The 15,401-nt window shown below is 35.7% G+C and overlaps 2 protein-coding genes across 2 annotated transcripts in view; one reads left to right on the top strand and one right to left on the bottom strand.

The window, feature by feature from the left end:
- Positions 1 to 5,578, bottom strand: part of LOC123549743 (rotatin-like) — a 36,856-nt gene extending 31,278 nt beyond the window's left edge. Inside the window, exons 1-5 of the mRNA XM_053546590.1 lie at positions 5,509 to 5,578; positions 5,201 to 5,297; positions 3,705 to 3,752; positions 3,217 to 3,414; positions 1,481 to 1,702 (exon numbers count right to left, since the gene is read on the bottom strand). Coding sequence (XP_053402565.1) covers positions 1,481 to 1,702; positions 3,217 to 3,414; positions 3,705 to 3,752; positions 5,201 to 5,297; positions 5,509 to 5,578 — 635 coding nt within the window. The remainder of the gene's footprint in view (positions 1 to 1,480; positions 1,703 to 3,216; positions 3,415 to 3,704; positions 3,753 to 5,200; positions 5,298 to 5,508) is intronic.
- A 122-nt stretch (positions 5,579 to 5,700) lies between these two features.
- Positions 5,701 to 14,892, top strand: LOC128557925 (rotatin-like). The gene is made up of 11 exons (XM_053546589.1): positions 5,701 to 5,807; positions 6,712 to 6,862; positions 7,987 to 8,251; positions 8,521 to 8,712; positions 9,321 to 9,533; positions 10,064 to 10,176; positions 10,998 to 11,018; positions 12,399 to 12,525; positions 12,987 to 13,112; positions 13,968 to 14,084; positions 14,830 to 14,892. Exons 2-11 carry the CDS (start codon positions 6,810 to 6,812, stop codon positions 14,890 to 14,892), a joined length of 1,290 nt encoding a protein of 429 aa, XP_053402564.1. The 5' UTR covers positions 5,701 to 5,807; positions 6,712 to 6,809.
- The last annotated feature ends 509 nt before the right edge of the window (positions 14,893 to 15,401 follow it).

Raw genomic sequence — 15,401 nt, 5'->3', positions numbered from 1 at the left:
TATAAATGTAAAACTATATAATTTTGGATGGATATACTTCATTGATATGTTGAAACGGCCGACTAAGTAAAAATAATGAAAATTAAAGGGGTACGCTAGAATTCCTTGTATATAAGATGGGCGAAAATTTTCCCAATAACAGAATTTCTTTAAACTTTGGATATTGAAGGACAATCATCTAAGAAACAAAAAAATGCAAAAAAAATCATAGGTCACCGGATTCGAAAGAGTTATCTGCCCTTGAAAACGTCATTTTTTGGGGAAATGCCGTTTTCAAGGGCAGATAACTCATTTTCGATACCGGTGACATGATTTTTATTGCATTTTTTTGTTTCTTAGATGATTGTCCTTCAATATCCAAAGTTTAAAGAAATTCTGTTATTGGGAAAATTTTCGCACCAAATTCTAGCATACGTCCTTAAAGGTAAATATTGACAATTTTCATCAGAAATGAATCCACCAAAATGAGCAATTATAAAAACATCGCACTTCCCAAACATTTCCTAAATTACAGTAATGTAAACAGATTCAAAACAGAATAAAGCCTTACCTAAAAACAACCTTTGGCCAGTCTAACTTCATCTATAGTCTCATATAAAAAAAGCCTTATATACGGATTCCTGTTCGTGCCACTTTAATTCTTGCCTTACCAACACGCGACAATGTGATAATTATCGCATTGCCGCCCTGTCCAAAAACATATATGCATGGGAGGTTTAACAATCCTCACAAGGTTTTTGAGTTGATAATTATTGTCTTAATTTTCGTATGTCTTTCTTAATTCTTGCATCGGGAAATTGAAATTCCGCTTCAATAATGATACATTGTTGCGAGAATTAGTAAAACCTCGCATTGTTGCATTGTCACACGCTGATAGGGATTATTTCTTACTATAGCACCGTGGATGAAATTTTCTGGTACACCGTTGAAAATGAGAAATGGTATCAGCAGAGGCAGTCATTAGAAATTTGTTTCGGTGTATTGATACATAATACCCAGGAAGAATTATATTGATCAATTTGTCAAGAAATTTTATCCCAAGCAATAGCCGACAATGCGAGGTTTAATTAATTCCCGCAACTATGTATCATTATTTAAGTGGGACTTCAATTTCCCGACGCGAGAATTAAGAAAGACATGCAATAGTTAAGACAATAAATACCAGCATTGTTAAATCTTGCATGTATATATGTTTTGAAAGAAGGTGACAATTGTCGCAGTTTGGTGAGGCGAGAATTAAAGTCATTCGAACAGGATTCCGTACTTATACCATTATTCTTTTATTCTGGCTACCAAGAGCTAACCTAAAAATGGCACCACACTCGTTTTGTATCATTCTGGCAAAAGCATTCATCAAGAATGGCACTGCTTTATTCTGGTACAAGTACTCACCTAGAAATGGCACCACACTAGTTTTGTATCATTCTGGCAAAAGCATTCATCAAGAATGGCACTGCTTTATTCTGGTACAAGTACTCACCTAGAAATCGCACCACACCAGTCCAAAGTATGGAAGACGTTGGTTACAGCTGTATCATTTCTCACTACAAGGTAACTGAGAAGGCGTGTCAGCGACCTTGACACCGCATAGTGGGACGTTGAGTTGGAGATATCATAGATTCCTGTCTGAAGTCCCTGTTTGACATGACTTGTCACTGACACAACTCTATCTGTGGCAGTGAGCTTTAACTTGGGTGAAAACCTGAAGAAAAAAATATCAGCAAGTTGTGAAGATATAGTCCGATTATGCTCCCAACCTTTCAGAAAATATGAAGCCCAGTCAATGACTAGAACTTATCAAGCACCTTCAAAATTTCGCTTCTGAATTAAGGTAGTTCTGCAAGTGTGATCAACTTTTTTCTACAACAGACTGATCAAACCCTGACTTTTTAAAACTTCAGTTTATACTAAGACGAGAGGGTCATGATGACCCTTGATAGCTCACCTGAGTAATATGAGTTACATGTTTCAAATGTCAAACTGATGCTAAAATATTAAGAAAGTAGGTGAGTAGGTCACATTCATGGTCACTGAAAGTCAGTTTTAAGATGGGCATGCAAAACATACATGTCATCCAAATTTCAAGGCTGTATCTTGAAAAAAAACCAAGAAAGTAGGTCAATAGGCCAAGGTCACAGTCAAATGACCCCTACTTGGTGTCATCAGGTAATTATAATTAAACTGTCTAGGAAATATGATCAGATAGTTTTTTAAGTATTTTTTCCTATATAACTCATATAACAAGTGACCCTGGGTGAGGCCTCTTTTCACCCCAGGGGCATAATTTGAACAATCTTGGTAGAGGACCACTAGGAAATGCTACATACCAAATATCAAAAGCCTAGGCCTTGAAGTATCAGAAAAGAAGATTTTTATAATTTTTCCCAGGGGCATAATTTGAACAATTTTGGTAGAGGACCACAACATACCAAATATCAAAAGCCTAGGTTTTCTGGTTTTAGACAAAGTTTTTCCTATATAAGTCTATGTAAAACTTGGAACCCCTGGGACTGGGCCTCTTTCCACCCAGGAGGGAGGCATAATTTGAACAATCTTCATAGAGGAGCATTAGATAATGCCACATGCTAAATATTGAGGTTCTATGCCTTGCGGTTATGGACAAGAAGATTTTTTAAGTTTTTCCTTTCGATTGCCATGTCACCAGAGTTCTATGTGGAATTCAATTCTTTGAACAGTTTTGAAAGGGGGCCACCAAAGGATCATTCCTATGAAGTTTGGTGTTATTCTGCCCAGTGGTTTTGAAGATGAAGATTTTTTTAGAAACTGTTGACGGACGGACAACGCACGTTGAAAGCTCAGGTGAGCTAAAAATTGGGCAAATGAAAAAGACAAGGTCTGACTGATTTACTGTTAGAACGATTTGAAATACATGTATTCAAGCATGTTTTCATTGATGGGAGTCCATGGGAAGAGGATTTTTTGATTACATTTGCATCATTTCCAGATAAGTGATGTTACATTATTACATCCAGTTTATCAAACATCAGAACAACCTTAATATGAAGAAGCAGCAGTAAACAAAATTGATAATATGACTTTTGTAAAATGATTTAATAATTACACCAAGTACATAATGTGAAAGGACATAAATCTGAAACATGACAAAATTATATTTTAAGCATGCCCTTTAAATGTCAATTTTTTAAGCATTCGTTTCACACGAATAATTTCACTGAAAGTAGCTACATAACTTACTCTAGGTCAGAATCCAGAGATTTGTTTGCTGCAAGTGTTTTAACAAGAGTATCCATCCCAGAATGCCAAGCTGCATTCCAAGTTATCCTCATCATCTCTAGAGGCAGCCCCGTCATTAGGGGATCAGGATCTGGTGGTGATGCACAGCGGTTTGGACTCTTGTCATAATGGGTGTTGGCTCGGAATGGCAATTTGTATCTGAAATAAATAAAAAATTATTTAGAATTAAATATTATACTCTAAGAACTTTGCTTAATCAGTTACTCTCGTTGAAGCATGCTCTACAAACAGAGAAATACAAAAAAAAATGATTTTGAAATGTATACATGGGACTTTATTTTAAACTATCTATTAAGCAAACCTTCATTTTTCAGATATTTATATTTTTCTCTATCTTTTCATTTATAGTACATTTCTTTCAACAGCTGTAACAGTATTCAAGTAAAGAAGCCACTGTGCTCAACAAAAGGATTAAAAATATTTCTTACCTTAACTTGACAATATTTGGCACAGAAAATGTGGTAGTTTTATTCCCTCTGAAACAAAGAATATATACAATGATGAAATAAAACATAGTCTACCTTGAAAGCTACAATATAAAGCTGTCTAGATGATTAAAGACTGTTTCATTAACTATAAGCGGATGATGAGCATACCTCTAAGAGAAAACATCTTCCCATAGACATAAATAGTAAGACCAGAGACAGATCATCTTCCCATAGACAGAAGTTGGTAGAACAGAGAGAAACTATATTCCCGTAGACAGAAGTTGGTAGAACAGAGAGAAACTATATTCCAACAGACAGAAGCTGGTAGAACAGAGAGAAACTATATTCCCATAGACAGAAGTTGGTAGAACAGAGAGAAACTATATTCCAACAGACAGAAGCTGGTAGAACAGAGAGAAACTATATTCCCATAGACAGAAGTTGGTAGAACAGAGAGAAACTATATTCCAACAGACAGAAGCTGGTAGAACAGAGAGAAACTATATTCCAACAGACAGAAGTTGGTAGAACAGAGAGAAACTATATTCCAACAGACAGAAGCTGGTAGAACAGAGAGAAACTATATTGCCATAGACAGAAGTAGGTAGAACAGAGAGAAACTATATTCCAACAGACAGAAGCTGGTAGAACAGAGAGAAACTATATTCCCATAGACAGAAGTTGGTAGAACAGAGAGAAACTATATTCCAACAGACAGAAGCTGGTAGAACAGAGAGAAACTATATTGCCATAGACAGAAGTTGGTAGGACAGAGAGAAACTATATTCCGATAGTCATAAATTGGTAAACAAAGAAACCATCTTTCCATAGACAAAAACTGATAGAAAACCAAGAAACCATCTTCCAAAGACATAAATTACTAGATCACAAAGAAACTGTCCTCCCATTGACAGAACATAGAGAAACCATTTTCCCATTGAAATAAACTGGTAGTACAGAGTTTGTTCTGAAGATGTAACCATACCCAGCTACTTGTACTGAAAATGCCTGCCTTTGTAGAAAGATTTTTGCTCTTCAGTGGTTGGTCTATACTGTATATGCTATTTAAGAAATAATGTATAGAAAAAACGTGTTTTAATCTTATTAATACACAGAGAGGTTATACATCCGGGGAATAATTTCACAAGGGCATAGCCCGAGTGAATTATCCTGGCAACGTATAACCGATTTTGAGTGTATTAATTTAGGTAAAACATGATTTTGCTATACATTATTTCGATTCTAATATGACATTAATCTAAAACAGTAGATAAAATATAGTAGCGCTTTTTCTTGGTCGCAACAAAAACATTGACCTCATTGCACATTAATGTGACATCATTTAAACGTAAGCGTGTCTTTACAGAAACAAGCATATTAAAATAATTATTCAAAGGTCTTTCATAGGTTGCTTGTCAATAACAAATGGAAGAAATAACAGAAAAACAAAAGGCATTGCCTAGAGTGGATACAACATTTAATTTTTTCATGCTTACCCAACAAAGAATTTAGCTTGTTCATCAAACAGGAGTAGAGTGAGTACATGGGATACTTCGTAACAAGTTCTATCATCTCTACTATGTAACAGTGCAACTGAAATAGAGGAGTAGAGTGTACATGGGATATTTCGTAACAAGTTCTATCATCTCTACTGTGTAACAGTGCAACTGAAATAGAGGAGCAGAGTGAGTACATGGGATACTTCGTAACAAGTTCTATCATCTCTACTGTGTAACAGTGCAACTGAAATAGAGGAGCAGAGTGAGTACATGAGATACTTCGTAACAAGTTCTATCATCTCTACTGTGTAACAGTGCAACTGAAATAGAGGAGCAGAGTGAGTACATGGGATACTTCGTAACAAGTTCTATCATCTCTACTGTGTAACAGTGCAACTGAAATAGAGGAGCAGAGTGAGTACATGAGATACTTCGTAACAAGTTCTATCTACTGTGTAACAGTGCAACTGTAATAGAGGAGCAGAGTGAGTGGATCTTGGTAGACCTCGAGTACAAGCGATCAGAACTCTCGCTGATTATGCACAGTGTTTGAGTAGCAAGATAAATTGTCACCAGGATCCTAATCTATATACAGCTAAACAAGGTATTTTGATATCATAGTTTAGAAAACAGGAATATAACTTTTTATACACCCGTCTCTGAAAGAGTGGGGCGTATTATGTGAACACCCGTGGCAGCGGACGGTCGGCGTTCAAAGCATGTCTGCTCTCTAAGTAGAACAGTTTTCAACCTATCTCCACCAAACTTGCTGACAATCTTTGTTGATATAATACCTCTGCCAACTTTGATAACCAGTCAAATCGCCTTAGGCACTTTTGAATTATGGCCCTTGAATTACTCAAAAATCTGCGAATTTAGCCTTGTCTGCTCTGAGTCGAAGAGTTTTCATCCAATCTTCACCAAACTTGCTGACAATGTTTGTGGGCATAATATCTCGGCCAAGTCCGATAACCACCCAAATCGCCCAAGGCACTCTTGGATTATAGCCCTTGAATTACTTGAAAAACTGCGAATTTCGCCTTGTCTGCTCTCTAAGTCAAACAGTTTTCATCCGATGGGCGTATTTTGTGACAGTCTTGCACTGTTGTTACTGGATTGATTTATAGAATAACTGTAAAAGGTTTTAATATTAAAATTTTATGCTAAGCAGTGTTGAGGGAAATATTTTCTGACTGAATAAATCCATGATTGATTAATGAAGTAGTGGAATTGATTGAAGTGACGGTTGATTTACTTTTACAGGATGGATTCTTGCACTCATAATTCCTGTTGTAGAACTGATACTTATTCAAGTTGAGCAACACACACAATTATTCACAGTGTCTTCTAACAAAGAACAAAATTTTAATGAAATATCAGCTGATTAGACAAAATAAAATTTCGCTGAAGAGATTTGGAAATTTTAACATAAAAGAATTGTTTGTATAATAAGTGCATTTCTCTCTGCATGCAGTAAGTAATTACAGACTTATCATGTTTTATTTCAGATTTCAGCTCTACTCCATCTCCGTTTTCTACACCAAGTAGCAGTACATCTGCCAATAACAATGCTGATGGTAGGCCGTCAGTGATTGGTTGGACAGATATGCGTCACCGTGGTGATGGAAGAGATGGTGACACATCTGCTTCTTCAACAGGGTAATGGGAAATTCTCCTTTGATCTTGCAAAAACGTTAATAGACTTTCTGTACTTGTATTTGATTTGTGCTGCATCAGTGGAGTATGAAAATATGACTACTTGTTTTACCTATTTAACATTCTAGCATTAGTTATTGACAAAAGATGATCACATTTGGACTTCCTGTATTTCTGTGGATAGTCAGTAGATTTTCTTTTTTTGGTCAGGCTTAAGATAAGTGGTTGAAAAACAAATCTTTTATTTGATTTGTTACTAACCTGTTACAGAAATATGTGGGCTAAGTGTGATAAAATCTGGTCTTGGCTAGTGTCTCAGCCAATATCCAACACACTGACTGAAGGATAAGCTAGGACCTCCCACCCCACCTCTCCCCCACCCACCCCCCAAATTTAACATCAATTTACATGGAAGGTCATTAAACATTATACAATAATTGACTCTTGAGCCATTGGATATGAGGTGATATTGCCAAGGTCAATATTGCCCTCTTTTGGTGAATATCGCAACATAACTGTTTTATTATATGGGTTCGGGTATATGAATAAGTAACAAATATTTGTTGCAACATATTTGATGTTTGAAAGTAGCAATAACTGTGTGAAACTTCCATTCTATTTTTCGAAAGTCATGTTTAATGGGGAAAACCCACTAACCATTAAACATGAAATATATTTTGAAAGATGAAGAGCGGTTTTGGCCAATGAAATTTAGGTTATTTTTAGAACATATAATAAAATAATTTATAGTAAGTATATAGCTTGGAATAACTAAGTTGAGTCTCTTGCACATATATGTGGATAAAAGTTGTCACTTTACAATCATTTACTGATTCAAGCATTTGGTTTTTCCATGAGTTGGACTAGCGCATTTGCTACAAGCTTACTTCACAGTCGAGCTTTGTATGACCTAATTTGAATTTATATACAGTCAAACTTCGTTGCCTCTAACTCGATTGGACCAGTAAAATTTGTTCGAGTAATCTGTAATTCTAGGCGTGGAACAAAATTCATTATACAGAGATTTGCCGGGACCGGATGACGAGTTCAAGCGAAGGATAGCATTCATATTATCCATGTTCAAGCGAACAGACTTTTGACTGTATTATAATGTTATAAATTTTCAGGTCGTCTCGTGCCTCCAGTGTTGGTTTAAGTCCTGCAGAAAATGAACAGATGGATTTTGAGGACATGCAATCATTACAGTTTATACAGATGACCATACCACAGTTCTGTGCTCTTGTTTTAGAGAAATCTCTCCCACTGTTGAAGACAAATGATGACGTTATGTCAACTGAAGCTTTTAATTTGTTAAATCACACATTAGAAATTATTGTTGCCATAGTAACGCCAGAACTTTGGCAGGATAACACAATGGCTGCAAGAGACTGTGTAAGTTGTTTCTAAATATTAATATTTAGTGCAATTTTGATGTCATGCATTTGTAATTAATGTTTTTGTTTAACGTATTTAACATTTTACTGGAACAAATATGTTGAGCTTCATTATTTAAGTTGATAAAAAAATAAAAAAACTCATCTGTTTGGTAGTTTTCCTTCATTCTATCTGTGGTTCATCTGCATGTTAGTATATAGTATGTGTATTTGTAGTGTTTTTTGTTTGTTTGTTCTTTTTTAAAGTATTTTTATTGTGTATTTCAGAGTGAGAAGTTCATAGAAAGTCTTGATGTACTTGCTGACCTTTTAAAGTACCATCACCATAGCAACATGCCTTATGACCTTGAGGAGAGTACAGTTGAAGGACCCAGTGATCTTGTCCAGCATAGACTAGCTTACATCGGCCTTTCTGTATTTCTAGGCAAATTTCTGAAGTTACTTGTCCCAACAGAAAAGGTACATTTATATCTTTACAGTGTAAATAGTTCCTGTTAAGCTGACTTCATTGGGGAAAAAATATTGCCAATGTCTTATACTTCCCTACACATGGAATTGTATTTTTCTTAAGATGTGTATAATGAGTGATTGTTAAGCTAAAATGGTTTGCACAAGTTATGGATAGTCCAGTGGTTAAGTGGTTACACACTTAACTGTCAGTCTTGAGGTCCAGGATTCCAACCCCAGTCAAGGCACTTGAAATTTCTGAGATGCACTGGAGTGTCTCACATCAAAATAAGAGGTAATTTCTGGTTCTGCCCAGGAAAGAGGGCCTCTTATGTATCAGTACATTAAAGAACCAGGCAGGCTAGGCTAAGTTAGCTTAACATGCCTCTGTCAAAAAGACTTCTGTATCTCTGTTCTGGGAGATTTCTCATGCTGTGTCCATCTGGCTAGATTGCTTGTGTGTGTTCTGGTAGAGGCTGAATTTTGTACTCTGAGTGACTGCATCTATATTTCATGCATGATTTTGTTATAACAAGTACTATTAAAATGAAATGTAAAATGTTTATTTTAAAAAACATTTATTTATCGTTAGTTTAACTATATTTTACCTTGCTTTGTAGAGCCGAGGAATTATATCAGAAAACCTGTTGTCAGCGATAAATATGATGGTGTATGATGAGTGCCTTAGTAATGCACTTCCTGACCTCCAAGTTCTGTTGCTAGGGTACATAAAACAGCTGGATGAAGGAAGATACAACGTTTATGTTTCCACAGCAACCATTTGTCAATCACTGCAGAAGACATGTAAATTTTTGACTCTGTGCCAAGAAGAGGTAAAGAAAACATGTTTTTTATGTACCGGTATTAAGTAATTTTATGAATAATTATGATGTCTTTAATGCTATTTTGTAGGTATTTAATGGTATGTGGAAAGTGAAGGAAATTCATTTTTAGCTCAGCTATTCAGAAAATACATTTACATTTCTTGCAGTAACTTAAATTGTTTTTTACTTTTTACCCCCTGCTTGCATTTATACCAACCTCATTTTACATCCCCCACATTTTACCTTTATTTTTTAGTCCTATTTAACATTTTTCTAACACATCATAATGTTATGATAATTATATCTTGGTAAACATTTTTGAATAGTGGAGCACACTGCTCATACAACAGCTCTTGTTAATTATTCTGCTAGAAAGTGTTTTCTGACTGTCTTAAACAAAATTTCTGTCTCTTTTTAAATTTAAAATAAATTACATGTATTCGACTACAAATGTATGTAATTTATGCATAATTGAAAGCAATTTTATGTGTTAATTATTTGTAGTATAGGTTAGAAAAAACTTCCTCAATTTGTTTCAGGCTTCCAGACTGTCCAAGGACACCCTGGCTATGTGTGAGGGAGCATTTATATGTTTACCATACCATCGACACCTTAACTATGTTACAGAAATTATCAAGCTGTGCTCTGACGTGTAAGTAAATTGGATCTTTTATTCTGGTCAAGAAATTTTTTCTTATCTTTTCTCTATTGATCTTTTTTTTTCCTCTATAGTAAAAAAGATATTTGTTTGAATATTCAATGAATAGAGGAAGCATATAGAGTTATTTGTAAGGTACATATAGTTAAGACTTGAGAAGTTTACGATAAGAAGTTAGCAGTATAAATACTTCAAAACAATTGTATTTGGTGATTAAAGTATGAAAAGTTTGCTTGATGAAAGAACCTTTGAATGTCTGGAACATTTTCTTCTCTCCAAAACATGAACCAAACTTGTGCCACTTATTTGTATCAGTATGGTTTTAGGTAGCCTGTGAAATTGTTCATAACTATGCTTTGTCTACACAAAAAACAAATAACATACAAAACTCCTTGCTAATAAGTGTGTAGTGGTGCAGATTGATTTTCTGATATTACCAAATTCATTGAAAGAAACAAAAAGTTTAATATTGTAAAACTGGTTTGCCAGGCAAATTAAAATGCTGAAGCTTACTGAAACAGTTGTGGTCACAAATTTTGAATAACAAGCTACATTCTGTTTTCCCTCTGCGATTTGGTGTTGAAACATCAATTGGGGTTGTAGAATTCTTCATGTGAGGAAGCTATCCAGCTGGCTTACAGAACGTTGATGGTTGTACCCAGGTGATAATGCCTGAAACGGTACATGTAAAGGCACCTATGGTCTTCCTGTTCTGTCATAAGTTTTAACAGTTGCTATGTGACATTGTGTAGGTGTGAGTGACTTTAAACCAAACAAGCATGGTAAAACACCTTCAGCTTGTTTTGTCTTTTTAGTTCTTGTCTTCTTCATTCAAGGTATAAAATATCACATACTGTAGCACTAATGTAGAAGTATGTGTGTGTTCTTTGTAATGTGTAATTGTTGTGTGATGGGTGTGGATTGTATTTTTCCATGGAGTCATACACATGAAGGGATTTATTGTTGTTTGTGTAAATTGTGTAACAGGAGAAAAGTACTGGTTAGGCAAACAGAAAACAAATAGGGCATATGCATTTTGTTTCTTGTTTTTCATTTAACTGGACTGTTATGTTGTCTTTATATAAATGGGACATTGGTCATTCTCTGTGTGTATTGTGTGTATATAACTGGGAAATTGGCCATTCTCTGTGTGTATTGTGTGTATATAAATGGGAAATTGGTCTTTCTCTGTGTGTTCAACATTAGGAACATGTGTCCAGTCCGGTCCGATGTGCTTGCCTTTCCACAAAGACTCAAAATTTGGACTTAAGTACATCCAGGTCTCATTGGATGCTGTACTTGTAATCATACATTGGCAATAAAATTCATTCTGTTTGTGCAGTACTCTCTGGGAATTGCAGAGAGGTAATCTTTATCCCTATTTGGCAACAAAAACACCTTTTAAGAACATTAAAGGGACATGTTCGTGGTCTATACTCTATGAGGCATTTATTTGCTTCATTGTGTCTGAAAGGGTGGATGGACCGTTATTAAACTTAAACACTGTCTGACTGATTCTCTGTGTGTATTGTGTGTATATAAATGGGACATTGGTCTTTCTCTGTGTATGTTTGGACTTTCTCTGTGTATGTTGTCCTTCTGTGTGATAGGGACATAAACCTTCCTCTTTGACTTTGTGTGAGTACAGACTTTTGTTGTAGCTCTGTTTATCATTGGTTCTGGAATATATCTCTGTATTTTAAGGTTCATTTAAACTGAACTTTCAGTTCTAAGCCTATAAACACAACTCTGTTGATATTTCCACAACACAAAGACTGAAACTACTATATGCCATTAAAAATTGTTCTTTTAAAAATTTTGATTAAAAGATAGAATTTTATTTGTCCAGATGTTTGTGCCAGAAGTAGACCTGAAATCAATTAACATGCTGTGAAGTTATTTTGTGGGCATGAAATTTCATGGTTTGTTTTTTTCCAAAAGAATTTTTTTTCATGGAGATCTGACTAAAGTAGTTTGAAATTTATTTTGTTCATTTGAGTATCATTTCATGGATTGATGTGACCATGTAATCAACAAAAATAAGTTTTCTGTGCATGTTAATGCTTTTACAGCCCTTGTTTGGTGTTATGTGTTACTGTGGTTACATAATGGCTTTGGTATAAGCTGTACTCTTATTCTACTTTTTACGTTTCATGAAGTATATTTAGAAATTATGTCACAGGAAGGAAAATTCAGTTGCTTTTGTTGTTTTACAGATGCTCCAAGTCACAGCATTATGAGACATTGCAGAACTGCTACAGGAAATTGGTGTTGAAATGTTTATCTCACCCTGTAGATAAGCTTAGACTGCATGCCTATACTACTGTGTTACATATTGTACAGGTTGGTGCCTTTTTTCTCGATTTAAGAGTGAATTTTTAAGTGAAGCTATTTTAAGAATTTCAGCTTTTAAAACAAATGCTTTTAAACTAACAGACAGACAGAACAACTCTTAGTCCAAGAGAATTAATGCCACTCTTGATACAACAAGAACTCATTATTCAAGGTCATCCTCTGTCAAGTAGTATTAAGAGTAACTCTTCATTCATGACCGTTTAAGGCGCTTGTGCACTTATGCTGATTCTCCTGTTGCTGCTTGAAAATAAATGATCATGAGAAAAGGAAATGTTGGATCTAAAAAATGAATTTAATTTCTTAATTTGCTAGTAGAATTCTGATTAATATTTCTGAGATACGAAGAAAAATTACTTTAATTTTACCTTTTTCTGACTCGGTTCATGGTAGCATAGGGCTGTATATGGTAATTTGACTTTTTGTCAGAAAAAAAGGCGTTATTTTTTCAGGCTCAGCTAAGTGTATCAAAGGCTTCAGATCCTTCATCAACATCATGTTTGAAAGTGAAATTCATCATCAATGCTGACATACTGTACGAGATTGTTGTGTTTGGTTTGGCTGACAAAGATGCCAAGGTATGAGTATTATTTTGTAGGTTGGTTTATTTCATGTGCAAGGGTTTGTTTTGATGATTGGTTTAGGTCACATGCCTGTTAACTCTTTAGGTTATAAAATCTACAAGGGAAGCAGAATTCTTTCTTGCGAGGAAGCCATACAGCTGTCATACTGAAGGTTGGTGGTTATTCCAAAGTGTACACCTTTACATTAAATAATGCCTTGAGTGGTATTGTAGTCTTTATCAACAGTACAATTCTGCCCACTGAGCTGGAATCGTTCATCCTCCATCTCTGTTTCTTATGGGGAAGTTGTAAGATACATGTGGAGAGCAGGTTAGTACTGGTACAGAATGTAGAAACACTGGTAAGGTTAACTGCTTCCTGTTACATAATCAAAATACTGTTGATAAAGGGTGCTTAACCCAAAACAAACAAACAAACAATTCAGAGTTGGAGCCATTTGACCTGAATTGTGTTGGGGCTTTAGACACAACAAAACAAACTTGTGACTTTAGACCAAATGAAACAAATGTGGCTTTAGACACAACAAAACAAACTTGTGACTTTAGACCAAACGAAACAAATGTGGCTTTAGACACAACAAAACAAACTTGTGGCTTTAGACCAAAAGAAACAAACATGGCTTCAGACCCAACAAAACAAAGCAGGGCATTTTCCCACTGCAATACTGATACTAACAAGAAATTTGAAAATCTTCTCTGAATCTGTATTTTAAATTTAAAAGTGATTTGGGAAAAAATGTGTTATACCTGTTTGAACTGTGAATATCTTATACAGGGCCATCATTGTCTTCTTATTTACATTCAGTTTATAGTCTGTTATAATGTCCTTGTAATATATTTGTAAATACAGGTAGCAAGCTGTGCAACAGACATTATGTGTCACTTGTTGAAGAGTCAGTTACTGATGTCAACAGAGATGTGGCAGGCATTCCTACAGTCTCTCATGCGAGGGTTGCCCATACTGCAGGTAAGTCTTGAAGTAACAGGGATATATGTATCTATGAAAAAAGATAGATAAAATCTGAGCAGTAGGCCCAAATGTATTGATGCCAGTTACTCTGAATTTATGTTTGTGTCTTTAAGTTTATAGCATTGTATTCCTGCCAGTAATTTCAATTATTCCTTGTGTAATACTCAATTTTTTCCGATAATATGTAGTCTACAGTTACTGTTTTGCTGGGAGCGGCCATTTTGGATCAACTACTTCCGGTTCGTTGCTACCGGTAACACTGTCTGCATTCTGTGTGCGTTGTGTAAGAATCGCTAAGAAAGTTGTGTTTTACATATAATGGCTCACCTACTGAACTGCAGAAAGCATAATCATAAGGTGTTTATTCTATATTAATGTTTTGCAATATTAATTCCTGTGTATAATCGTCACAGTGCTTGTATTTTTATGAGTTTTTGTGTGAGGTGCAGTCGGGCTGCATTTTTGCTGCGTTGTTTTGGTTGCAGTGCAGCAGCGCTGCACTGGTGTTGCCCTTTGCGTGCACTTGCAAGCTTTTTGGTGCAAATGCCGCTGCAGTGCTGCGCTAGTGCATTGTTTGCTGCACACGGCGTCTGTTGCACAGGTCTTGGGTATAAATACTCGGTCGTCGCTGTGCTCAGGGACTTCAGTATACCTTCAAACCCATTTCTGATTGGTATCTATTTTAGACCTTTTGTCCCATTGGTTGCTATTTTTAAACATTATACATCATTGTTACTTTTAGAATATGGCCTCAGTAACTTCCACATTCATTTGGATTATATTCCGTGCACTGAAGCGCGCCTAACTGATTCATGTGATCACTTTGTAAATAATAGGGTACCACCGCATCTTATTCAGGGAGTGATGTTCCTATCTGTGACACAACTTCTTTCAAACAGACATACTCTTTCGGTCGTAAACATATGCCTTTCTTTGTCGGTACCACTTCATTTTCTGGCTTCCAATACTGCCTTATGTCCACGCACACGCTGTTTTCTGTAATGTTACAATAAACATTACCTCCAAGGTGACTCCAATAGGACTGCTTATCTTGTAACGCCTTATCCGCATATGTTAGCCGGTCTACAAAATTCTTCCATCGTATTAACGTTAAACTGATACCTTTCTTCGCTGGTTTGTCACCTTGCCACTCCCTAATATCGACTCTCATATCTCCTTTCCACTCGTTCACCTGCACATAACGATCATTTCCCAGAGCGAAATAACATCTGGAAGTTGCCATGTTTCTTGTTCGAGTATCAAAACTCTAATGACGAGAAGAAATATTCGAGCATATTATATACAATGAGCTCG

The sequence above is a fragment of the Mercenaria mercenaria genome, chromosome 6 (assembly GCF_021730395.1).
Source record: "Mercenaria mercenaria strain notata chromosome 6, MADL_Memer_1, whole genome shotgun sequence".
Taxonomy (NCBI): Eukaryota; Metazoa; Mollusca; class Bivalvia; order Venerida; family Veneridae; genus Mercenaria; species Mercenaria mercenaria.
Note: the sequence above shows the minus strand (reverse complement) of the source record. Positions and strands in the feature narration are given on the sequence as shown.